Genomic DNA, 26,163 nt, shown 5'->3' with positions numbered 1-26,163 from the left:
TTTAACTATCTAGCCATATTCAAATAGCGGGCCTCGTGCACGAGTGGGTCAAACTTCAAAACGTGTTGTGGAATGTCGCAGTTGTGCTCGTGTCGCTATTTCATAAATGAAGCTCATGCATGGTATGGCGGCTGCCTATTTGTAATGTCTTGCCATCCTTATAGCTAACAATGTTAGTCTTTCATGTACAGACTATGGCCAACCATCGTGCCTCTTACATTTTTCAAGCTTACGATGGGCTCATAAAGTCAAACTGATTTTATATTAAGTGATTGTGATTTGTTTTGATGAATGGTGCTACAATAGAATGTTTAACAGAAAGTGAACTAAAAGTACATTTTGTAAAATAAAATCTAGGACGATAAAATACTCTGAATGACTTAAATAGTGAAATTTGTATTGCAAAACTAGGCAAATGCCTATTAATATGGTTTTCATTAATTTTCGACAACCTTACAACATCATTTATACAAATTTCAAGCTCCACAAAGAATGAAAACCTCAATATACCTTCTAAATTACTACATACATTAGCACATCTTCCCAATCCCTCCACCTCTCTTTGTTCCTCTTCTTTTAGAAGTAGTACAAGTAGAACATTTTGCACCCATTCAGCCTCAAAGTATACTTGGGCCGACAATTGTTACAAAATTTAAAAGCCCATTTAAATTTTGCATGCAATTGCAATAGCTTTGCAAATTTATCCCTTCTTTTTACACAAAAATGTGGGAGCTTCATGCTTGTTCTTGCCCATTCAATTTACTTGGGCCGCCCAATCTAAATCTACAGGCCTCAACTGCATCATCAATTGACAAAAACACAGATTCTTTGCCAATTACATCAATGAACTTTGAAGCTATCAACTTCTCCATTACTTCAATCCTTGGATTAACCAGTATCATCTGCATTTTTATGAACAAACCAACTATTAGTCGCGATCTTTTCATACCTACTATAAACACAAAACAAAGAAACCGAGAAGTATATACTCAACGAGAAAGATGAAAGAATGAGACATACCTTGATTTCTTTTGCTCCTATGAGTCTTTTCAATTCATACAATGCCTCAATTCCGGTCATGTCTATCGTTGTCACTCCTGTAGTAAGAAAACATCAAACTTATCACCTCTCTACCCTACATGTTGGTAATATAGTGGTAGCCGTAGCCCAAGCTTCACTAATTAATGTTTGAGATACGAATGTAAGTACCTCCTAATTCCAAAATAAGGTGCTCAATGGAATCCCCTTGATAGTCCTTGTTAAGTTCTTCATCTCTAATCCACCTTAGAACTCTACACGACATAAAACACAAGTATTTAGCTATAAGAACATCCTTAGAAATTATGAGGGCATTATCGAGTATGATAATAATCACCTTTCTCGAACATATGTGCTGTTTGAGTATAAAATCGGGGAGCCTAGTTGAAGAATCAGGAATCCTGCAGCCCCTTGTGCTGTAGGGTATTGCTCAATGTCGCGGTACAGATTTGTGTTAGGAAGGTTCCCTAACTTACAAGTTGCTGGCCTTGCTGTGTATAGTAGTGCCCTTATAATTCCCAATCCAATCTGCGACATGTATGATACATACGTACATTAAACCAAGCACAGAAGTAATTTTTCTGAGTACATAAAAATAACATCGAAAGACTCAGATAAACGAGGCTATTCTTACCGACATCCCAAGGCCAATATCCATACTGAGGAAGGTGACTCCAAAGAAGGCAACCATGCAAATGCAGAAGTCAAATTTATCAACTTTGAAGAGGTGGTACGCCTTGTCATACTCAATTAGACCGAACATGGCGGACATGATGATTGCAGAAAGAGCAACCATAGGAGTGTAACTAAACAATGGTGCCAAGAACAACAATGTCAGCATCATAATTATCGCCATCACCACGTTAGACATTTGTGTTTTGCATCCTGCATTGAAGTTCACAGCAGTCTTCGAAAATGGCCCTGCATATATACATTCATAAGAACATGCATAGTATAAAAATTTGTAACATAAAATCCTGATCAATTTTAAGCCTAACTTTTTCCAAGTTCAAGAAAATTAGACAAACCTGTAGTCAAGTAACAAGAGGTAAATGAGCCAACAATGTTCATAAGACCAAACGCGATCATTTCTTTGTTGCCATCAGTCTGTTGATTCTTCATTATTGCGAAACTTCTTCCTATGGCAATTCCTTCCTGTTACATTAGATTCCATACCTCAAATTAAAAAATTTCTTATTCTGATTAATGAATTCTTTTTTTTTTTTTTTTTTTTTTGGAACAAAGACGAATTAGTAGACTTACAGCAAGACCGAGAATAGCAGTAAGTATTCCAGCTTTAATAGGTGTAGCAATGTACTTGGGATCAAAGTTCAATTGCTTAATGGAGGATGGATTAATCCCTCTATTCAAATGACCAACCTGCAATATGCACCATCAATCGTTAAATTCAATAAAAAAATCGTTTCTAACATAGGAAAATGATACACGTAACTCTAATAACCTATGAATAAAATACCAAACCTAAAATAAGTCCAACATTCAACATGCTAATCTTTGTCATGATTTTGCAACTTAATACAGTACAAGAGTACATTTAAAACCCGTCTATATATGATCATATCACGTTTATTGTTTATACATCTAGATCACGGTGTTTTGTGACAATATAATTGTGTTATGGTCTTATGAAGTGTTCAAGACAATCTCATGTCATATTTTGGCTAGTCAATTAGAATATAAGAGTGGTAGATAACAAAATGTGGCAACTCACAATTTGGACGCCAAATTTTTCGGCATGGGCAAGGTAGGCGAAAAGGCCGCCGACTATGACAACCATCAGAGGAGCCATGGCTGAAATCCAAAATAGCTTTGGTCTTTTGGTTTTCTGTACACAATCAAAGAAAGGATTAAAAATATAAATTTGCATGCTAACATGATTCATAAAATCACGAGTTATAGAATCTTTGAATTACGTTTCATTATCATTATCAACTATTATATTCCATACATCATGAGTCATACAGGATCAAGTTTTGGACCGTCCAAAGATCCATGTATATATTATGCCAAAATGTCAATCAAGTGTTGATTCGTTAATTATTCTTTCTTTTTAAAAAATAAAATCAGTAGTAGGTATAATAAGGCGCATTTGATTTTGAGGATGCCCATGTTTATCTCTGTGATTGTTTATCACATCTCACATGACATTTTTGTGAATAAATCAACAATTGTTTCATTAAAAGTACGTAATTAATTAAAAGTAGATGGAAAAATAGAATAAGTTAAAGAGAGGAGTCTAACCACGTATCTAGTGAACTGTAGGAAAGCAAGGAAGATTATACCAATAACTGCACTCTGCCAATGCCACTGCATAATACACCAAATAATTCAAACATTAAAATTACAAGTCATTCAATAACTGCTAATTTGACTATCGTTACAACATACAAAGGGGAGTGATGATCTGTTTTCTCAATCATGCAAGTAATTAGGAAAATTCAAATTTGCATCTTATAACCTTGGGTCCCACTTCATCCAACAAAAATCAAACTGAAATTGTTGAATGATACAAGACCTACTACCATGTATTCAGTCAAATAAAAATCATAAAAAATAGTTTCATATATAATACATAGTAATTTGTATGTACAGTCATACATAATACGGAGTAGGATTTAATTTTACTATGACGTATGCACTTATTGATAAATTCGGTTGTATATAAAAAATTGTCACATGTCACGCACATTGTAATATAGAAGTGAAATATAACAAAAATCTCAATTTTGTATTGGTGTGGTTTGAAAACTAAGGGAATTATTGTTACTATCAATCAAGGATAACACTAATAAAGGCATAAAACGACAGAACAAAGAAGTAGGGCCTTAATCTTTATAATAATAAAACAGAGCCATAAATTTAAAGGATAGAATTGAAAAGGTAAGATGTGTAATGTACCTCGTTTTTGTGGCTGAGCAAGGTTTTCGTAACTGAGATAATATCAGTCTTAGAAGTAAAATGTGATAACCCCAAAAATCCCTTTAACTGTTGCAGAATAATTATCACTGCTGTTCCTCCCATGAACCCAGTAATCGTTGAATGTGATAGGAAATCCACCAGAATTCCTAATCTGCATATTAAATGGAACAAGTAATTTATGTTAATAGGGTTCGAGCAATTTAGGATTAGATTTAAATGCTTTATTGCACGGGTGTATGATACGATTAAATCTTAGCCCTCTTAGCTGAAAGGCTGAGTATCGCGATAAAGAGTTATGAATAAGAAATTAAAATTAAACGGTATACTAAAAGAGAAAAGATTATCCATACTCATTAAAATTAAGAAAAGGAAACTATTAGTGTGTGTTGAGTAACTAACAAAATTGGATTTGGAATACATGTTAAAATGGCATAAATATTCAAGAAATTGTACTAAGACAAAGATTTTATGTTGTCATCATTTCCATCATTGAAGAGTATATACTAAGGTATGTCACATGTGCGCATTAGTCATGTTTGAAAAATCTACATCATAGACAGATCACAATATCCTACCTAATTTTGATCCAATTTATACAAGTAGATAATTTGGAACATTAGATCAATTTCTCATTTCAAAATTCATCATCTCTTTGGTACTTTTTTCATTTTTTTTGGAAAATAATTGATCTTGACACGCTAATTTGTCTCATAAAATCAGCAAGAGGTTGGTGGGCACGTCATGTTATATATGGTTCAAAGTAACCAACTACAACACTTGGAAAGCACAAATTAATATCGTCCATTACAATTAGTACTTTGGTCTTTTTACATGATATATACATAATAGATCCAACGTCGTTGACTATAAAACCTAAATTCTTTCTTGACTCCCTGTGAACCCTAAGCTACTATATACAAACAACAATATAATACTTCCATTTAAGTAAAGTCATTTTGTCGACTTCAATTTTAATTAATTAATTATTAACAAGCATTAATCATACTATTAAAATTTTTTAACATATTGTAACAACTAATCGAACGTGAAATCATTAACTTTGACTCATCCATGAAACCATTTGAAAAGATAGACATGTTTTTGACTAGGAAATGGACCCCCAAACTAAAAAGACATAGGAAATTCAGATACAACCTGAACTATTTCCCAACTCCCCTCTACTTACAATCTTAACACTTTTTTTTAGTGCTAAATCATTAAGAAATTCCGATGTGATAGGAAAAGGTAATTTGACATACCAACCCATGAAGTCATGCACATAATAAAATAGTATACTCCTATAACACTAAGCTCCTATGTCACCAAAAGTCGCCTCACCATTAAGGCTGTGTTTGGATAGAACTTTTGGAAGGAAAGGGAGGGGAAGGAAGATGAAGGAAGGGGAGGTGAAGGAAGGGGAGGGGTGAAGGAAGGGAAATCCCTCATTTGGATAACAAAGAAAATGAAGGAAGAGAGAGTGAGGGAATTTGCTAAATTAAAACCAAATTTTCCAAAATAAGAAACTCTGGAAAGCAAATTTTCTTCATTGTCGATTTTCCAAAACAAAATTTCTGATAATTGATTTTTGCCAAATTAAAACCAAAATTTCTGAAATTTGATTTTCGAAAATCAAAACAAAATTTTCTGAATGTTGGTATTAGAAAAAGAAATCGTATATTCAGGAAATTGGTTTCTAAGTATCAAAACCTTTTTTTTTTTTTTTTTCAGAAAATCAATTTTTGAAGATCAAAATCAATTTTGTGAAACTTGATTCATGAAATTAAAAATCGGATTTCATGAAAAATCGATTTTGTGTAAATCAAAACCAGAAATCATGTATCTCAAACCAGAAATTGATTTTTTATAGTTTAAAATCAATTTTGAAAAACAAAAGACGAAGAATGGTTTGGATGTCTGCGGTGGAAGATCACGGCTTGTGTTAGAGGAAACAAACGAACAGAATGTGCTGGAGATTATTAAAGCATGTTTTCCTTCCAAATCTTCTCTAATTTGGAAAGATTTGTTTCTTAATTGTGGAAGGAAATTATTTCCTTCCATTTCTCTTCCTCCCAATTCCCTCACCTCCTATTTTTGCTATCCAAATGGAGGAAAACTCATCTCTTCCTTTCCCTCCTCTTCCCTTCCCTCCATTTCCCTCCATCCAAACAAGCTGTAAAAGAAATCGGATCAATATTATATATATCGGGTGCATTCTCTTCAACTTATACAAATAAGTTTCTGGATTAATTAAATGTCGTGTCGAAAAAACTATAATTTATCAGTTCAATCAAGTCTAAATCAATTCAATTTAGATAAGCAACACTAACCTAAATCATTCTTTCGGTTGTTTCAAACCAAAATAAACACGAAATGCTCCGTATATGTTATAATGTTATGCATACAAATGACATGCATTACCTTAATAGACCCAAAGCAGTTTCAATGATTCCACAGAAGAAAGTAGCAGTGAACACCAAGCTGAGATACAAAGATGGGTTGTCCGTTGGCGAAACCGCCTCTCCAATAGTGTTTGCTATGAGCAAGGAGCAAGCCGCCACTGTTCCCACGGCCAAATTCTTTGAACTCCCAAATACAGCATATATAAATGGTGGCACAAAACTTGAATCTGCATTTAATTAATTTATGATTAATTTACAAGTTATATTAATCTTTTCTACAACAATTATCTAATTGAGAAAATCACGTTGAATTGTTTTAAGATTAACATCTAAAAATTGAAATACACACGGACATCCAATAAGCTAAGAAAGAGTAGGTTTGAACATCAAACGTATTAAATTTTTAGCTTCAATATTAACCACTACACGAGACCATGACTTTATTCATAATAGGGGTATTTAATAACGTGACCAATATCATTAAATGACATGAAATTAAAATCGATTGAGCGTGTTTGAACTTCTAACTACCAATTGATTTACCCGGTGGATAAACTAAATTTTTCGACATAATCGACACATTTGACATATCCTCCCTCCGCCCACAATCATATGCAACAAAGGGGTATTATTTGTGAGATATAAAATATTCATTTGTTGTACATAATTGTGGGCGGAGGAAGTATAAATCATAGAAGACAATTAACACATACGTGAGGCCCCAACGTCGCCGTCTAGCGCCCAATTTACGTATCTTAAACGACGATCTTGATAGACACAAGTCACACTAGTAGACATAATACTATAGCTTGGATATCCTTGCTGCTACTACACCCATCCCTGATCCTATATCATACTGACAAAATGTCTTATCTCCTTCGATACACAACATTTTTTCTAAGTTGCATGAGCCAATAAAATAATTTTAAGGCCCTGCTTGGTGGTAGCGATTAGCGTAGAAAATTTTTTTAGTATTGCAGCCGCTACTTTTGCCAAACACTCATACTATCAACCGTTACTTTGACAGCTAACCTCTACCCACTACTATTGACAGCTACTCGCTACCTTAACAACTACTCGCTACTAGACCACTAAAAGCTACCCGCTACTGATACTTTTGCCAAACTGGACCTAAGTTGATATTTCAAGCTATAGCACTTAGATATTATTGGTAAATTGTACTTCGTATATTCTAGTTTTTGCTACCCTAGTGACATTAATTAATATGCATTCAATTTTAGGACCTACAATGTTATCTATAATGGCAGAATCAAAATAAAAATCTAGTAATAATTCAATTTTATAACGATTTTCTAGTGAATACTTATGGTCTTATGGACACTTGTTAAGTTCAATTTATTTTATAGCAACAAGAAAAGACATGAAAAGAATATAATCTTATTTTATGAGAAAATGTTATATTCGTATTCATATAAGTAAATAATCTTAATCCCTTTATATAGCATCTAACTAAGCTTAAAAAGTGCCATGGATACTTTTTATAGAATCCCTTTTACTAATCATCAATGATTTATTTGTCAAAACAAAATACTTAAGAATAATCACTACGGAATATTTATATATAAACCAAATAGCTGATGAAAAGTAATAAAACAAAACAAAACAAACCAGGATTGATTTGAGATATAAACTGTACAGATTTGAGATAATTAACTCCAATAAGTTCAATTTGATTAAAAAAAATTAGAATAGAGTAGAAGCCCAAAAATAAAAGGATATTCTTCACAAATAGAAAACCTAAATCTATCTTCAATAATTAATTTTACCATGGTGTGCACAATTTGGCAAAGATTAAACGTGCACACCAAAATCGTTATTTGAACCTATCATTGTGACATTTGCATTTGTGCTTTATACCACGGAGTAATACAGATTGAAATTCTTAAAGCAAATTCTTAGGTGCATTGTACACCAGGTGTATATATGAATCTCCGACTAGAGTATAGCTTGTATAAATACACACATAGTATAGTGACAAAAAACATGTTACTATAAAACTGCCTAAGAATATACATAACCGCATAACATGAGAAGCGCACCGCATAAAACAGTCAGAGACTAATGCATGATGCCACGATCCACATTACAAGGAAACTCTAAGGAGTTATCGACATAAGATCCTCTTCAGTTACTGCACCATCTACGGTAGACAAAATTCGGATCCTTTCTTACGACATTTATAGAAATAAAAAAAATTCGCTAATAACTTTTTTTTTATTTTTTTTTTGGTGTTTAGAGAGTCACAAAGACGAGTAATTAATTCGCTAATAACTAGTTGTTAATAAAAAAGGAAGAAGCGAGAAAAGAGGTGCTTACATAGGCCAATGACGGGAGGAATTTTGGTAAGATTGGCATAACTGATACCTTGAGGAATAGCAAGACTAGCAATGGTAAGACCAGCAAGAACATCATACCTAAACAGGCTAAAATTATAATTCGGAAGCCACTCGAAAATCGGAACAAAATACTTAATTCCCTTAATTAATCTCTTTTTTGGAGGATCATTGCTAAATCCTCTAAAAGGATCATCAGGAAAGAATGTTTCACCAAGACTGGATTTTAATTTTTGTTTAAAGCTTCTTGGTTGAACAAAGTTCACATTGTGGAGATGGGTATGATCGTAATTTCCGTCCTCCATTGTTGTGGTTCTTTTTTTGGTTCAAGATTTGGAGTTTTGAAAACAGAGGAAATAAAACAGAGGAGAAGAAGTAGAGGGGAAATAGAGGAGAATGAGAGGAAGTTAGGTTGTAGAAAGTTGGAGAAAATTGTGGGTTTATATAGAGTGAAAAATTTGTGTGTTTGAGATTATTAGTGGAGTGTGATGATAGAGAAGTGACAGGTAATTTGGATAAGCTGTAAGTTAAAATTAAAATTACAATATTTTTTTTTTTTTTGAAAACAATTAAAATTTGTTTTTTAGAAGATACAGAATTGATTTACTACACTGTGTCAAAAAAAAAAAAAAAAAGAATTGATTTACTACATGTATTTTAAAAAAAAAATAAAAAGTTATTAATTGCTTTATACAAATGTAATTTATAACCTAGTAAAGTGGAAAAAAAACATATGGTAGATTCCCTTCAAAAAAAAAAAAAAGAAAAAGAAATATTAGCATATGGTAGGTTCCCTTTAAAAATAAATTATCATATGGTAGATTCCCTTTTAAAAAATTATCAAATGATAGATTCTTTTAAAGTTTCCAATTTCCAAAATACTCAAGCAATGATGATTAGTTGATTACTACAAGAGTATTAAATTACTTCCGCTCTATCATGCTCACTCATATGAGAGCCGTTTGGTGTTATAGTGTGGAATTGTGGATACATCATGGGCCCTTGTAGCCTTTAAATCACGTTGGTTGTTGATACCATATAAAAGGACTAATTTAACCAATAATTAAGGCATTTTTCAATTCACCTCATTTTCACTTATTTATTGTGTAATAAGTTCAAATAATTCATGTAAGTTCAGTTAATTTCAGATAAGTTCAATTTATAAAAAATTAATTTACAAGTACAAGTTACAACTGAAAATAAGTTTTCGTAAGATCTAAAGTCCAATAAGTTTATATAAATCATGGTAAATTCAAATTAGTTTAGATTAAATAAGATACATTTAAATAAGTGAAAAATAAGGTGAAAAAAAATATAAAACACACCCTTAATTGTTAAACTAGTACAAATTGTAGATGTCAAATATAGTTTATTTGGTTAATATTTTTGGGATATCACAAAATCCGGAAACAATTCATGTTATTTTTACAAAATTGAAATTTGATTGAATATCTTCCAAACAAATTACTGTACCTTACATAATTATTTCATCAAGCGAAAATCTTCTGTATGTGATCAATCTGATCATCGTCTTTAGTTTTCCAAAGTACATTATTTAAATAGTAAACACGGGTAACAATTAATTAACAATGTACTGTTTTGACATTGTTACTTGATTTCCTTTTTTTGAAAGAGTTACTTGATTTCCTGAAATTGCAGTTAATAGTTTGTAAAAACAAATATTTATTTCTGGCTGCTAATTCTGTCTAACTTGTGACCAGTATACAGGGATACAAGACATTCAGTCACAATTGTTTTCCAAATCAATTTGCATTTTATGTTATTTTATAGTGACGATCGATAAAACAAAAATTTGGTACTCGACAATAAGTTATAATTGTCTACTTTGTTTTCTTATGCTTACTAAAATTATATTATTCGATAAAATTCAAAATAATAGCAAAATAGAATTTGGAATTCTAAGGGTCAAGTCATAGTAGAGAGAGATAGGAGGGTGGGTCTTTGGGTATGAGACGTACGTGTGATGAGCTTACATGTTGTTGTAACACGTAACTATATACACAATTTATGTAACAATTGGTTCGTTATTAGTCTAGTGGTAATTGAGATTGCGTTATTTGGTAGAGATTATAGAGGAACACATTTTCGATCCCCCGCAACAACAATCGAGAGAGGATGGGAACCTAACTACCCTGAAATAAGCCTTAAATCTGAATTAGACCAAATGGTGAACTAGATGAAAACACCAAAAATATATACACATATATGTATATACATATATATATGTATATACATATATATATATATACATATATATATATATATATATATATTAGCAGATGTTTACTAGATTTTTCCCTTAATAATAAAAAGTTATTACTTCACAAGAACATTTTTTTTTTATTTGGCACCATGAAATAATTTTAATTTCTATGTTAATGCACGTTATCAAAACTCCCATGCAGTATGCATATTGTTGTGAGTTATGTAGTATGTTATACATAAGTGACATAATTAGCTAATTAAATTACCCTATTTTATTAATTCAGTTAGGTTAGGTCTTAGTCTTGAGAGAATACGGGCCTAATTGTAGTTGTGTATCTTTTTTTTTTTTTAAAGAAAAAAAACATTTCTCTTGTAGTAAGGCAAGTGAGTTATACAATATACTGCAATGCAAACCATGAAAGCCAAACTAGAGGATAAATAATAGTTCAATCAAAAATTTATACCTATGCTGGAACTCTGGAAGCAATAGTCATCATCAGCGATTGCACCTAAAATATGGACCATCTTATTACCTTCTAAGCATTCATGATCATGAAACATGACACACAAAATTCAACACGGTGCTAGTATAGGATTTATTACTTCGTACTATATTACTTACTACCAAGATTGAACCTGAAATTCAAATGGTGGAGCATCCATGCATAACTCTTTTATTAAGGTTCACATTGAATAATTTTCACATTTAATTAGACAATCGAATAAAATATTAAATCAAACACGAAGTATTTATTATTTATTACTTATATGATCTAATGTGGCAGAACCTTGTTGGTCCAAAATGATAATCTACTCGTAATTTTGTACACTGAATTACATCATGCAACATTACAAGTTTGAACTACTTAAGAGTTTTCGTACAAACAAAGGTTTTTTTGTTTGACCTTAGTTAGATGATAAAATAGAAGTTTACTTGAACTAGATGTGACCAAATAAATGACTCAAATTAATACAAAAAGAATTTTCAAGGATCAAAAGAATCTTATGTTTTAAGATTACCATATAATCATGTTAATTTTAATATCAATAGAAAATGACATGAGGCACATGATTAGTAAGATAATGATTTTTTATTATAAAAATAATGGTTATTGGTAGTAGAATTATTTATTAGCAATTTTCCAACATATCTCTAGCTAATGTCAAATAATTAAATAGAAAATTAATAGCATAAATATTGAACAAAGCGTAATCGATACTATTTAAAGAAATTATGTATTGTTCATTTATAGTACTTATATAGTTATGGTAATAAAGAGCCTATCGTTTCAAGTTTGTAAGGCTTTGATTCAAACTCATAGCATATTAGTCACGATGAGATCATATGACATAATGTTCATATATAGGAAAGGATTTAATTTGAAATATGTTCTAGCTAGCATTTTCGACGAAATTGACAAAACAATAATAAATAACGAGGCGATTCTAAATCATACGTAAGAATAAGTTTATTGCTCATCAAAAGACAAAGACATATCTATCTCAAAATGAACCGTTGAAACTAGAAAGTAAGCATTAATTAGTGTTGTGTTGGTATCAAATGTTGCTGAAACCCTACCTGCTGCGTTTTCAAACTAGAAAATCGAGTAAAAACAGTAACAACAACAAACGTTAGTTTACAAGTGTGTTGATCACTATCAAATAAAACCTTCCTTGGTTGTTCACTAAGGCAGCCATTGACAACCTTATATTTCCCAGGTATTAGCTTCATTATTCCCTTTAATTGTTGCATTATAAAAGGAATTATACTGTTGAAAACTAAAGTTTTTTTGGACTGGGTTGCCCATTTTTCCAAAGCATCATCATGAATCATCACTTGTAGCTTAAAGGAGGAATGAGTGAATGACAAATGAATAATTATGATAAAATCATATATATATATATATATGGTCTTAAAATCCTCTATTTTGAAATTTTTTGTTTTGATATACTTTGCGCTTGTCTTATGTTGAATTTAAGAGCTTGTTTGGTACTTGTACCATTTTTTCATATTCAGATTCTAATGGTTTTTTGAAAAGTAAAAATAATTACGAGTGCTTTTTCTGAAGCGCATCACTTTGACTTTTGCACTATTTATTTTCTAACTTTGCCATTTTCAAAATAATTTCATTTTTTTCCTGATGGAATATAAAAGATACGTTGGTGGTGTAAAAAAGCTGTGCATTGACATGCATGCCGATTAAAATGATGCAATTAGAAAAATAATTTCAAAACTAACATGATTAGTTAATTCATGATTAACCATAAGCTCATCATCATACAAATTGGGTCCTATGACCTTTTTGAATCTAGAAACCAAAATTGAAAATCTGAAATTATTTTAATAGCACACCAACAACAAGAGGCCTGAAATAAATCTCTCCAATTTTGCAGAGAATATTACTCCCTTCGTTTTTTTATTTGCATCACTTTCCTTTTATGTGTGTTTTTCTTAAATGCATCACTTCTATATTTGGTAACTTTATACGAGTACAACTACGTATATTTTATCATTTATCTATCTTACTTTAAACCCCATTCAAATTATTTTATCATTTCTCTCTCTTCCATGGTCCCCACTTAAATAATGCAAATATCCATCCTTTCTCACATAATTTCTCATTTATGGTTCCCATCTTACTTGTATTGTAATATTTCATTCACCCACTCGCAATATTAAATTACTCTTCTAAATCTCCGTGTATTTCCAAGTGATACAATTTAAAAAAAAACAAAAAAAAAAGTTATAGGAGTACTTGATAATTTGATATATGTGTACCTTAATGTGTCACTTTTGTGATGAGGTAAAAATGCTCAAAATAATTTTGTAGAATTTAGGGTCTGTTCTAATACGATTATTTTCAGTTTAGTTCAACTCCTGATTTCCTTCTCTTATAAAATATTAATTTCAGTTCAGTTCATCTCTAATAAATTCAGCTGAGTTCATTCAATGAGAACAACAGACTAAGGTTTTGAACTCTTGACCCCTTCAATGTCTATTTGTCTAGCTAGTAATCCTAGTACAATACTTCATATTTCATATGTCCAGTGGCACAACGAACCATTATGCATTTCACATCTTCACATGACAAAAAAAAAAAAAAAAAAAAAAAAAAAAAAAAAAAATCATCTTTAATGTTCATTTAATTATCAGCTTAAACTTTTGGTTAAATTGATCTTATAATATTTACCTTCATTTTGTTCATTATTCCTCTTTAATGTCCTCCGTACCTTGTAAAAGTAGCATAAGAAGAAGAAAGTTTTCTCACTATGGGGTTCTTTGGCAATTGGTGGTTGGCTGTTAGCTTGTTTGTTTGGCTTAAATGACTAGCTGGAAGTATTAGCGGTATGCATTGACTTTTTAAATTAGTTGTTTAAGGCAGTTGTTTATAACAGTGTTTGGTAACATTATTAATAATAATTGTTAGCAGTTTATTAGTGATAAAGTGAGTGAACAAGTCAAAAGTCAATAGAAAAAGCTACTCCTATTAATTTTAGGCTTTAATTTTTTACTGTCGAATTTGTTATGAGTAGACTGAAAAAGAAACGAAACACGGATTGAATAAAATAGGTAGGGTATATTCTGAGTTGAAATTTATGTAGTCCGTAAAAAGTAGAAACTCTTTTTGGAACCGTCGCCGTCGTCACTTATCACTCGCCCCCTCTCACACGGTCACAGGTTCACACGCCAAGTCTTTCAATTCTTTATTAGCCTCCAGTTGGACCATTTTTTTGTTTCACTATTATGATTTATCCTTTTTTAATGATAATAGATGGTGATTTATCTCCATGATACACTATAGTGTCATGGCCCCATGAGCAATTAGTTAATCTCTTTATTGAAAGTGTGTAGAAGTTTACGATTTAAGTCAATCAATAAAACAGGTGGGTTAATGTTGAAGCCATGAACAAACCTACGAATATGTGTATTAACTTACAGTAAGTTATTACCCCTGTTTCATATTATTTGCTAATATTTGTCATAAAGTGTGAATAGAAGATGTATAATCGTTGTAAATGATAGGAAACGGAGGTGGTAAATGAATGTAAAAAGCGAGAGAGGCATATGTTGGGATGTGTATCCCTCGTTGAATAAACAAGGAAGTTGAATTCACTTTAGAAGGCTCACTTCCTCAGTATAATATAGTTTTGAGGTGGAACCTCTATAGACTTATAAAATGAACTCTCATACACGGGTAATACTAGTGTAATTCAGATCCGTTTATTATTTAACTCATGCACAATACACAAATTTATTTGAAGTTGAATTTGTAATTGTTGCTTAAAACTTAGTTTTACTGATTTGTTACTATATTTGTTCTTTGAAGTTACTATTTTTAACAGTATTGGTCGAAACTCAAATTTACTTTAACGGATGGTTAAACCCCATTCTTAGCTTATATACTCTATCAATAAACACATTATAAGGTTGAGGAGTTATTTCTATTATTTACCATCGATCATTGATTTTAGTATGGAACCTCCTTGAGCCGATATTTATTAATCTAAATAAAAAGAATATTAGAATAATGTGATTTCCTTATCGCATTATATATAGGGGCAAATTATGATTTGTGTTCCTTCCATTTTCCGCCGAAATCGCTTGTGTTTATTTTTAATACATTGTACAAAAGACACAAAAATCAATTCGAATTCTTAGGGGATGCTCCAAAAGGCATAAAAACCAAATAAAAAAGACAAAGAAATTATCCAATCCACTGATCTGATGATTTGCCTTTCTGTAAACATGTTATAGCTCAAAAGCTTCCATTCAACTCATTTTAGCTCTCTATATTCAATTCAACCGTGCTCGTGGAGTAGACAACTAGAGCATTATACTCGTGCTTGAAAGCACTTAAATTAACTTACTCGTTGCTTTATTTGGTAGGTAAATAGTATGAAATTTGAGTAAAATTCCTTTTGTTATTCACATTCACGTATGAGTTAATAGTTTTACATTACTCCGTACAAAATGTAAGATACGTATAATTCATTGCTTAAAATAGGTACAATCCCTTTAATCATCGATTAATTTCAAGATACAACTACCCTTGGTGGTAACTCGATCACATCCAGTTCTTAGACCGTACCTAAGAATTTAAAGCATGGAAATATCACTACTTAGCTTATGGGTTGAAGAGAACTCCATATGTAAGATTATTATATACGTATATGGACATATCTAACTTATTGTAGGATAAAGTAACGCCACACGCACTAATAATGAGATATATATGCTTTCGTTACTTACCAAGAGTGAGTAAACATCGCATGTGTTATTGTAATATAAAAGATACTCGTATTTGCAAATTAAAATAATAAAATATAGTAGAGCGAGTGAAGTATATCATATCATTGATAGATGCTGAATTGCTGAGCAACACTAATGTGAAAAAACACCTATTAGTTTAATTGCAACTAACTTCAATGTTAGTGATTAACTTATTAGGGCCTGTTCTCTTACGTTGAAATTCAGTTCAGTTCAGCTGAGTTTAGTTCAGTTCAGCTGAGTTCAGTTCAGTTCAGCTCAATTCAGTTCAGTTCAGTTCAGTTCAGCTCCTAATTTCCTTCTCTTATAAAATATTCATTTAAGTTCAGTTCAGTTCAGTTCAGCTGAGTTCAGTTCAGTTCAGTTCAGCTGAGTTCAGTCAATGAGAACAGGCCCTTAGTGTAACATTTTCCTAACATATACAGTAACAATCAGTATCAATCCAACCATATTACTGCTAATAATATAAAAGTCGCGTTTTTACATCATTGGTACATACGAATTAAGTATATACGAGGAAGGAATTAATTTGATAATCCCATGTCTATATATAATCTACAAATTATTATACTTGGTACATTTTAGCCGACCAAAATATGCATTATTATTCTTAGTTAAGTTAATCCCATGTCTACGCATGCATAAATGTAGATCATTTTCATTCAAAAAATTGAAAGTGAAAGGTTCAGGGCATCCATAGTAATAGTACAATAATCAACGCGGCAACATAAATTTTAATTTAATTTAATTTACGTGATGAAAATAAGTTCTTTCAGGAGATTCAACACTGTCAAGCTGGACAAAATTACATTTGAGTTTGACTTAAATTAATGTGTCACATTATTTGATTATGTTTTACGTCAAATGTTAATTTGACCTTCAATTATGATGATGTGGCATATAAAGCTGGACAAATAAATACAAAATAAATTATGTGGCATAGAAAGTTGAAAGTTATTACACGCAAAATTAATAAAAAGCTGAAATTTTAATTTTATGGTATTGATGTCCTATCTTTTCTACTCAAAATCTAATTTACCATTATCGACTTATCGTTGTTGCCTTGTTGGTGTTCTTTTCCTATTTCTTTTTCAATGTCTTTCTACGTGGTACAAAATTTCACCTTCTATTTGTCGACTTGAGAATTTCGTCCTAGAGGATAAACACGTTAACGATGTTGTACTTGTTTGATAGATGATAACTTCCATTGAAAATGTTACTCATAATACGGACTTTCAGAGGAGTTTTAACTTCATTTTTTTCTCTAAAGTAATTTGACTACGCTTTCATATATAATTTGGCATTCATACACATTGATATAAATTTCACTAAATTTCATTTAAATAAGATCTGATTTTAGTTGAATCAGATAATCAGATTAGATTTTAAAAAAATATATATATATTAATTTAAATTAAATTTGGTGAATCAAACTAACAAAAGGATCTGGATGAGACCATTGTGCTTAATTCTTAATTAAGACTAACATAACAATTATGATGGTGTCTTAAGTTTGAAGAAATTTTGACCATCTTCGAACATTCATGACACTCTCATTAGAGGTGACGAGGTAAGTAGGTGACCTAAATTTATAAATTATCAGATCTCACCATTACTCAACCTAATCAATGACTATATTAAAAACAAATTTCTAGATTGGTTAGGCTATACTTAAGAAAGGGTCGTTTACTAGTCTTAGCTTAGCATAGTGTGTATTATTTGTAGATTTTTATATTATCACGAGTTTTTGGAAGCTTTGGATTAATTTATTTTATAGTCATATAGTACAAAAAGTAGATATAATGGATTCTTTGAAGTAGCTAGCTAATTGTGATTCGACCCTAGCAAAATAATTTATTTATTTATTTATTTATTTTGGCTAAACCTCTTATATGAATTATGAGCCCACTTTCCACCATAATTACAAAGATTACTTTACATTAATATCTCTTAGTTAAGTTAATCCCTAATTCTCTAATCCACTAGTGAAAGTGAATTGAACTTTTCAATTCCATTTTGTTACTGTAAAGGATTTGATTAAATCATATTTATTGATATTGTTTATAGTTAGCAATCCCTTAATTTACTCTTTAGATTGATAGTCAAAGATATCCCTTATTCTTAGCTAATGTTCCTAAACAAGTACTCCAATGTATCTAGTCGTATTATATTGCTTACTCATGTACTATATATACTCATGGAATCACATCAATATAATTAAGCTTTCCAACATTCTCTTTCTCATAACTCTATCATGGTATCATGAGCTTTTGATCCATCTTTTCTTGCTTCCGCTACTACCATGGTTACACTATCAAAACCTTTTGTTGACACCGACAAATGATGGTGACCATATCAAACTTTCTTCTCGGAAAGCTTCAAACCAAAATCACATTTTTCACTCAACTCTTTTGGCACCCCGTTATTTCATATACCAAGAGATGCCATTGATATATATTTTTTTCTCCAAACCCCTTACATGGAGAAACAAACCTTTTTCGATATCCCGTAGTCTACCTACCATGTGTTACCATATACGAAATTCTCTCTAAAACCATTATGGAGAAACATAACATTCTGTTCTAAACCACCATCACCACCATTAATATTTTCTATCTCGCCTTCAATGGTGGTGAAGGATCGGAACCTCTATATTTTTTTCCCTCCCATTTGTTGCGAGCATACGCTAGCAAATTTTTATTTATTTTTAAATATTTACAATCAATGGTTCATGTGTTTAAAAACCGTGAAAAACACCCATTAAACAACATCTTATTCTCTCTCTATATACTACTTCGTATCTTTTTACTTCTTCATGCAACTCCTCCATCTAAAAAAAAAAATCTCTCTCTTAACTCTAAATTTGGTACGTACACCTCTCAATTGAAGAAACACCAACATCTTGAAGTGGCAATCAACAATCAAGAAGAACATTCATTTTACAAGATTGTACTTTCCCTTTGGCCGTCCATCTTGCGGGGGCGTGTAAAGGATTTGATTAAATCATATTTATTGATATTGTTTATAGTTAGCAATCCCTTAATTTACTCTTTAGATTGATAGTCAAAGATATCCCTTATTCTTAGCTAATGTTCCTAAACAAGTACTCCAATGTATCTAGTCGTATTATATTGCTTACTCATGTACTATATATACTCATGGAATCACATCAATATAATTAAGCTTTCCAACATTCTCTTTCTCATAACTCTATCAGTTACTTTCTGTATATTTAACCATTTCTTTCTTCACTTCGTCATGTTTTCACCAACTTGTAAATGTGATTCGGAGAACAAGTATATTCTTTATCCCTTTTTAAAATTATTACATGTTTTAACTTTCACATTTATAAGTAGCGCACAATATAATATTGATCATTAATATCTTTAACCTTTGTAAAAGAAAATATATAATTTAAGTGGATATTTTGATATGTACAGTAAGACTAATTTAACAACATTATTTTACATGCATGAGACAATGTTTTAACTAAACAACTAATCGTAGTAAGAAGAATTGGATAAACTCGTAAACATATTATTTGAATGAATAAAGTAGATATTTAAGTGGTGCAACCGTGCAAGTATTTTGGAACAGAGAAAGTATATATTCCGACCTTGGCTTTACAAATTGAGCTAAATGTCCTTTAGGTAGAGGCTACAAAGAATAAATTTACTGTATTAAATTTGTAGCAAATAATCATTGTTTGATAAACTATACGAAGTATAAAGTAGCTTTAAGCCTTTGAGAGGAGCTAGTAGCTCAGCTTAGATCATATGCCAAAATCTTTTATCCTATCTATATGTTCTTATAAATTCCTATTTTCTCGACACAATCACAAACAAATCACACATGTAAGTTTTTAGTGGTCAGCACTATTACAATATTGAGTGCGAATTTATATTTATTTATATATATGAAGGTAAACATTGTTCTGCATATCTTGTATGTACTTCATGTATCTCTTATGTTAATCTAAACTATTTTTATAATTTACTAGTGTGTGTATACATGCGAAGGATGAACATATGAAAATTACTCGTAAATGGCAAGGAATCTTAAACCTAGGCTAGGAGGTCATATGCAGTCATGGACCTCTTGGTGGCTCGGTTAGTACTTGTATGTAGAGAGGAGATTGGTGGCGGCGTAGTTTTGCTAGCCTTTGGAGGTGCTATTGTATAGTGTACTGGAGGATGCAACATGAACAAACATGCTAATTGCAACATATGTAAGCATAAAGTATGACTGTATGAGGAAACATCTTGGTTGTTTGACGTCACTCATAATTAGCCAGTAGTTGTTGTGATAGTGTGGTGGAATAGAAGTCTCATGTTGTTATAATTGTGCTATTGAGTTTCCTAATAGGTCAAGTGGTCATGTGGAGTGTTTTCTCCTCAACCCAATATCGTGAATGCGCGACTTGAGAACAAGGATGTACACTTAAGGAGTAGTTATGCTAGAATGAATACAAATGTAATATGGTCCTAATTAATGGATTAGTTTGTGATCGATAGTTTGTTAATTACATAAAATTTAAAGGTTAAAAGCACTAATCTAAATGGTTTATTTACTTCGTCTTCGTATATACGGTGTATGTCAACATGGAATGGAAATTAATATGAAAGGGCAATGCTATCTAAGCTAGGGTTACAATATGCTAGAAGAGAATGTTTGTTGAGATTGGGAATCTACTTGTACCCCATTAGTAGAACCCTCACTGCTCACGTTTTGTAATTAAGATCTTTCTAATATGATTATATGAATGTATATAATAATATTATTTTTTTTGTTCTTTTGTATGTAATAATAAAATATAGTATACATAATAACTGTAAAAGTATAATGATTGAGCAATACATAAATGAGCAATACATAAACGATAGAGATCCAAAGCACTATCCATCAGTAAGTCGATCATAGAAGATCGATCCTTAAAATCAACCAAAAGCCACTTATAATATTCCACTATCTAGAGGATTATCTATGTCTTTTACTACTCATACATGCCCATTCACACTTCAGAAAAGTCAAAAGTATATGTGTGTGTGTTATGCGTGAAATAGTGGGCAAATAAAATAATAAAATTTATGAACATGCATGTAATTATGGAAAATCTTCAAATAAGAGTGTCGCACATTGAAAAAGAAACCATCTTATAGAGTAGGCTCTCTCTCTTGGTATTTCAAGAAAAAAAGTGGGCTCTCTCTCTCTCTCTTTTAATAATGTGTAACAAAGTGATGTTATGATTGTCAAAACTATAAAAATTGTATCAAGAAAGGAATTAACTAATTAAGGGCCTGTTCTCATTGACAGAAATGAGCTGAACTGAACTGAACTTATTAGAGTTGAACTGGACTGAATTGAACTTATTAGAGCTGAACTGAACTGAACTGAAATGAATATTTTATAAGAGAAGGAAATCAGGAGCTAAACTGAACTAAACTGAACTGAAAATAATCGTATGAGAGCAGACCCTTAGTATTGTAGGCAGGAAAATATACTGTAAAATCAGATTACAAATTGAAATGTGAGCCGAATTATTTAATGTATGTAGTCAGTCTGACGTGTGTAGAATAATGACTTAGAAACAAATTTCACCCCCAACTATAGTGCAATCGAAATCGACATTGTCCCCAAAGCTTTAATACAACGATTTCCCTTAATGTGCACTCAAAAAGAAAAATTAGGAACTCAATCACTATGCTAACAACTTTTAAAAGGAAAACTGTTTCATTGGGGTATAAGGGGCTATATGTGGGCTAGGTCCAACACTTGATATAGCTGGGCTTAGTTTGACTCCACATATACTTGTTCATAAAATAAATTAGACTAATTATTTTTTCTTAGAAGCATATATAAATTCCATTAAAATAAAAAAAAGCATATATAAATTCTTTTATGGACTAAAATTATTTATTTAACATATGAAGCCATGAAGGTACTTTGAGGAAATTTTCAGTATGGAGTCTTATAAGAGTGTGTCATCCACCCAAACAAGTTCGAGGAGCATCCTCTCATCATTTGTGGTCGATAATATGAGGCCTACAAGTTACAAAGAGAAAGTTGTAGGGTGCTCCTAATAATGCTCCTCCAACAATTAACTTAGAAATGTACTCTTTTAATAAAAAGAGATAACTAAATAGAGTTCAAAACTTTTTTTAGGAAAAGTAATTCGTCTTTTAATTTTAATGTAGGTCTAATAATTGTATCACATTGAAAGATTTGTACTATCAGAACTGGTAAACATTAAATCTGTATTAATGTATTTAGACATTACATATCATATATGGCTGATATAAGAGTTATGGCCTTAATTAAGCTAAGAATGATCCTTATGGATACTCTAATAATACGGGTCAAACCCAAACATGAATTGAACTAGAGAGGTGGTAAAGGATAGTTATACGAACATGTAATACAATCTAGAGATGATAAATTAATAGCAATGACAATAGCATAATGACTTCAAATCATCTAAGTTTGATTAACTAAAAATAATAATATATAATACAATCATCGATGGCTTGATGCCTAGCAAAATCAAATTGGATAGTGAAATGGTCCTACGTTAGGTCAAGCTAACCCCAAATAGTCATCAATTCTTTACAAATTTAGTTAGGTCCATTTAGACGGGTGGTTATGTGTATTATGTCTTGACATTGCCCAACTTCTCAAATGTTACAAATATGGGCCCATGGCCTAATCATTGCGCTTCCCATATTTTTTTGACGCCCAAATGTAACGTCCTTAGGTTCCTATATACAATCATACAAATACTCCTTATTCAAATTAATAAAATATACGATATGTCGATATACAATGATTTCAGAAGAGAAGAGAAGAGAAGAGAAGAGAGAAAGAAAAAAAAAAAAAAAAACCTTACATCGACATCAACTATTGCTTGTCTCATAATAGTTCGATCATTTAACTAGTAGGGTAATGTTTTATTAATAAAATGAATGTGATTAACCTTTCCATTTATCACTGTAATAGTTTAATAGGGATGTATATCAAAAGTTAACTTTATTCTAATTATAGTGTAGAGAATGTGGTTTTTTTATATTTTATTTTAATTTTTCCAAACCATGTACTCTGTATTGTGTATTGGTTCATACTTATAAGTTATTTCCGAAAGTAGAAAGTGTTGTTTTGATTTGATTATTTTCACAGCTATGGAAATTTGTTTTCCTTAACTTCAAAAAAAAAAAAAAAAAGATCCTAAAAAAGGGCTTGAGCATAAGCTAGGTTTTGTCATTGGATCATGGTCCAAAATAGCCCATGTATCATGTAGACAGTAGACCGGCCCATTTATTGATTTGTTAGTTCTGGACTGGAATTTACTTGCGTTATCAAAGTAGGTCAACTCAATCCACTAATCATGGCTAGTGCCTTTTTTTTCGGATGACCTACTCATAATCAGCTATTAAAGTATTACTGACTTTACTGTATATATAGTCTGAAGAAGATTCTGGCCTGAGTTAAACATGTTTTATAATGAACTTTTTCTTTGGTTTTTGAGTTTATTTTGGACACCTTAAAGGTGGACTCCATAGACCATAATGCCAAGTTGGTGATATAAATAGCCATCTCTTACAGCTCCTCACTATCAATATTCAATACCAATGCAATCAACATAATTCTGAAATAGTCACATAGCTGAACCAAACTCGTACTTGATAAACGCAAGAACGATTGGAGAAAACGGCTTAACCTTTGTATTGATAATAATCACATATATATATACAATACCTAACTTGCCTAAAACTCCTAACAAGATAAACTTGCCAAATATACAATATTAACATAAATATAACAACCAAACTCTAATACTCCCCCTCAAGTTGGAGCATGTAAATCACGAATGCCCAACTTGCGTAAAAGAAAACCAAACTGTTGTCGTCCAAGAGGCTTGGTAAGAATATCTGCCAACTGATTACCCGTCGAAACATATGAGGTAGTAATATTACCGTTTAACAACTCATCACGAACAAAATGACAGTCTACCTCTATATGTTTCGTACGTTCATGAAACACCGGATTCTTAGCGATATGCAAAGCCGACTGATTATCACAAAACAACTGCATAGGCTTTGAATGCTTAACACCAAGAACAAACAACAACATTTTCAACCATTTCAACTCACGGGAAGAAAGAGCCATAGACCTGTATTCAGCTTTAGAAGAGGATGTGGCTACAGTAGGCTGTTTCTTAGTCTTCCAAGAAACAGGGGAACGGCCTAGGAAAACAAAATATCCTGACAAGGAACGCCGGCTCAAGGGGCATGCCGCCCAATCACTATCACAAAACGCCGTCAATTGTAAATCCGTCGTAGGTCTCAACAAAATACCTTGTCTCGGACTACCCTTAAGATAACGCAGGACACGAATGGCCGCATCCCAATGAGAAACCTGTGGAACACTCAAGAACTGTGCCAAAACATGTACTGAATAACTCAACTCCGGTCGAGTGACCGACAAATAAACCAAACGACCAACCAAACGACGATACTGTTCCGGATGAGCAAACGGCTCACCGGAAGCATGTGCAAGACGATGATTCTGCTCCATCGGAGTATCAATAGGTTTACAACCCAACATTCCTGCCTCAGTCAAAATATCTAGAGCATACTTTCGTTGGGAAAGAAAGATGCCCTCGGGACTCCGAGCAACCTCAATGCCTAAGAAATACTTAAGCAAACCCAAATCCTTCATATAAAAGCATTTGCTCAAATAGGCTTTAAATCGAACAATAGCATCATGAGAGGAGCCTGCAATAATCAAGTCATCGACATATACAAGAACGTGCAAAGAAACACTGCCCTGTACATAGCTAAATAGAGAGTAATCAGCATGGGAATTTTTAAAACCAAAACCTCGCAGAGCACTTGACAATTTAGAAAACCACTGTCTCGGGGCTTGTTTCAAGCCATATAGAGATTTCTCCAACCTGCAAACTTTCCCAGGAGTCTGAGTAACGTACCCTAGAGGAAACTGCATATATACTTCTTCATCCAAATCACCATGAAGAAATGCATTATGAACATCCATTTGATGTAACTCCCAATTCAAAGACACGGCAACAGCTAATAGGATACGTATCATAGTCATCTTTGCAACTGGAGCGAATGTCTCATTATAATCAACACCTTCAACCTGACGGTTGCCATAAACAACCAAACGAGCCTTGAGACGTTCTACCTTGGATTTGTCGGTGTACTTGATTTTATACACCCAACCACTACCAATAGCCCTCTTGCCTGGAGGAAGACCCACAACAGTCCAAGTGCCATTGCGTTCTAGAGCATCAATCTCATCTTGCATAGCCTTGCGCCAACCGACGTCTTTAACCGCCTCTTTGAATGAAGACGGTTCCTTTCCCTTAGTGATCGTCGCCAGAAAACACCTGTGTCTGTTAGAAAAACGATTATATTCAACATGACAAGCTATAGGGAAAGGTTTACCTGAGGAATGTGATTGAGGAGGGACGACAGTTGATGTAGCGGGGTCTATATTTTCAGTGATAATAGTATGAGTTACATAATTCCGATGCCACGAAGGAGGTCGCTTTTCACGATGACCACGACCTAAATTATCCGACGAACCCCCCCTCAAATAATCCGGGTTAATAAAAATATTATCACCGTCTAATTCACGCTCTTGAACAATTCCCGAGCTTAAATTTTGATCATTAACCTCATCGGATGTCACCGGAATGTTTTCCGGTAAGAGTGGCTGCTGCTCCGGCGAGGCAGCCACCTGCGGTGGCTGTGCAGGTGGCGTAGCAGGCTGCTGCAGCTGGCGTTGGGCAGGGGGTGGCTGGGCAGGGAGCTCTACGCGTCTGCCCTGCTGCTGCTGCTGCTGTGTTCTGCCACGCTGCTGCTGGCCAGCGGGCGCTGGCATTCCAGCGGGCGCTGGCATTCCAGCGGGCTGACCAGAA

The 26,163-nt window shown here is 32.5% G+C and overlaps 1 protein-coding gene across 1 annotated transcript; it reads right to left on the bottom strand.

Moving 5' to 3' along the window:
• Window positions 1-376: 376 nt before the first annotated feature.
• On the bottom strand, window positions 377-9,154 carry LOC145610352 (putative sulfate transporter 3.5). Its single transcript, XM_081665690.1, has 12 exons — window positions 8,715-9,154; window positions 6,397-6,604; window positions 3,958-4,129; window positions 3,301-3,366; window positions 2,771-2,884; window positions 2,302-2,418; window positions 2,067-2,193; window positions 1,673-1,959; window positions 1,376-1,566; window positions 1,210-1,292; window positions 1,021-1,097; window positions 377-902 (listed from the first exon to the last, which is right to left on the bottom strand). Exons 1-12 carry the CDS (start codon window positions 9,034-9,036, stop codon window positions 735-737), a joined length of 1,932 nt encoding a protein of 643 aa, XP_081521816.1. The 5' UTR covers window positions 9,037-9,154; the 3' UTR covers window positions 377-734.
• Window positions 9,155-26,163: the final 17,009 nt, after the last annotated feature.

The sequence above is a fragment of the Chenopodium album genome, chromosome 24 (assembly GCF_948465745.1).
Source record: "Chenopodium album chromosome 24, dcCheAlbu1.1, whole genome shotgun sequence".
NCBI classification, from domain to species: Eukaryota; Viridiplantae; Streptophyta; class Magnoliopsida; order Caryophyllales; family Amaranthaceae; genus Chenopodium; species Chenopodium album.
The sequence above is the reverse complement of the archived record's forward strand: the minus strand, read 5'-3'. Positions and strand labels throughout refer to the sequence as shown.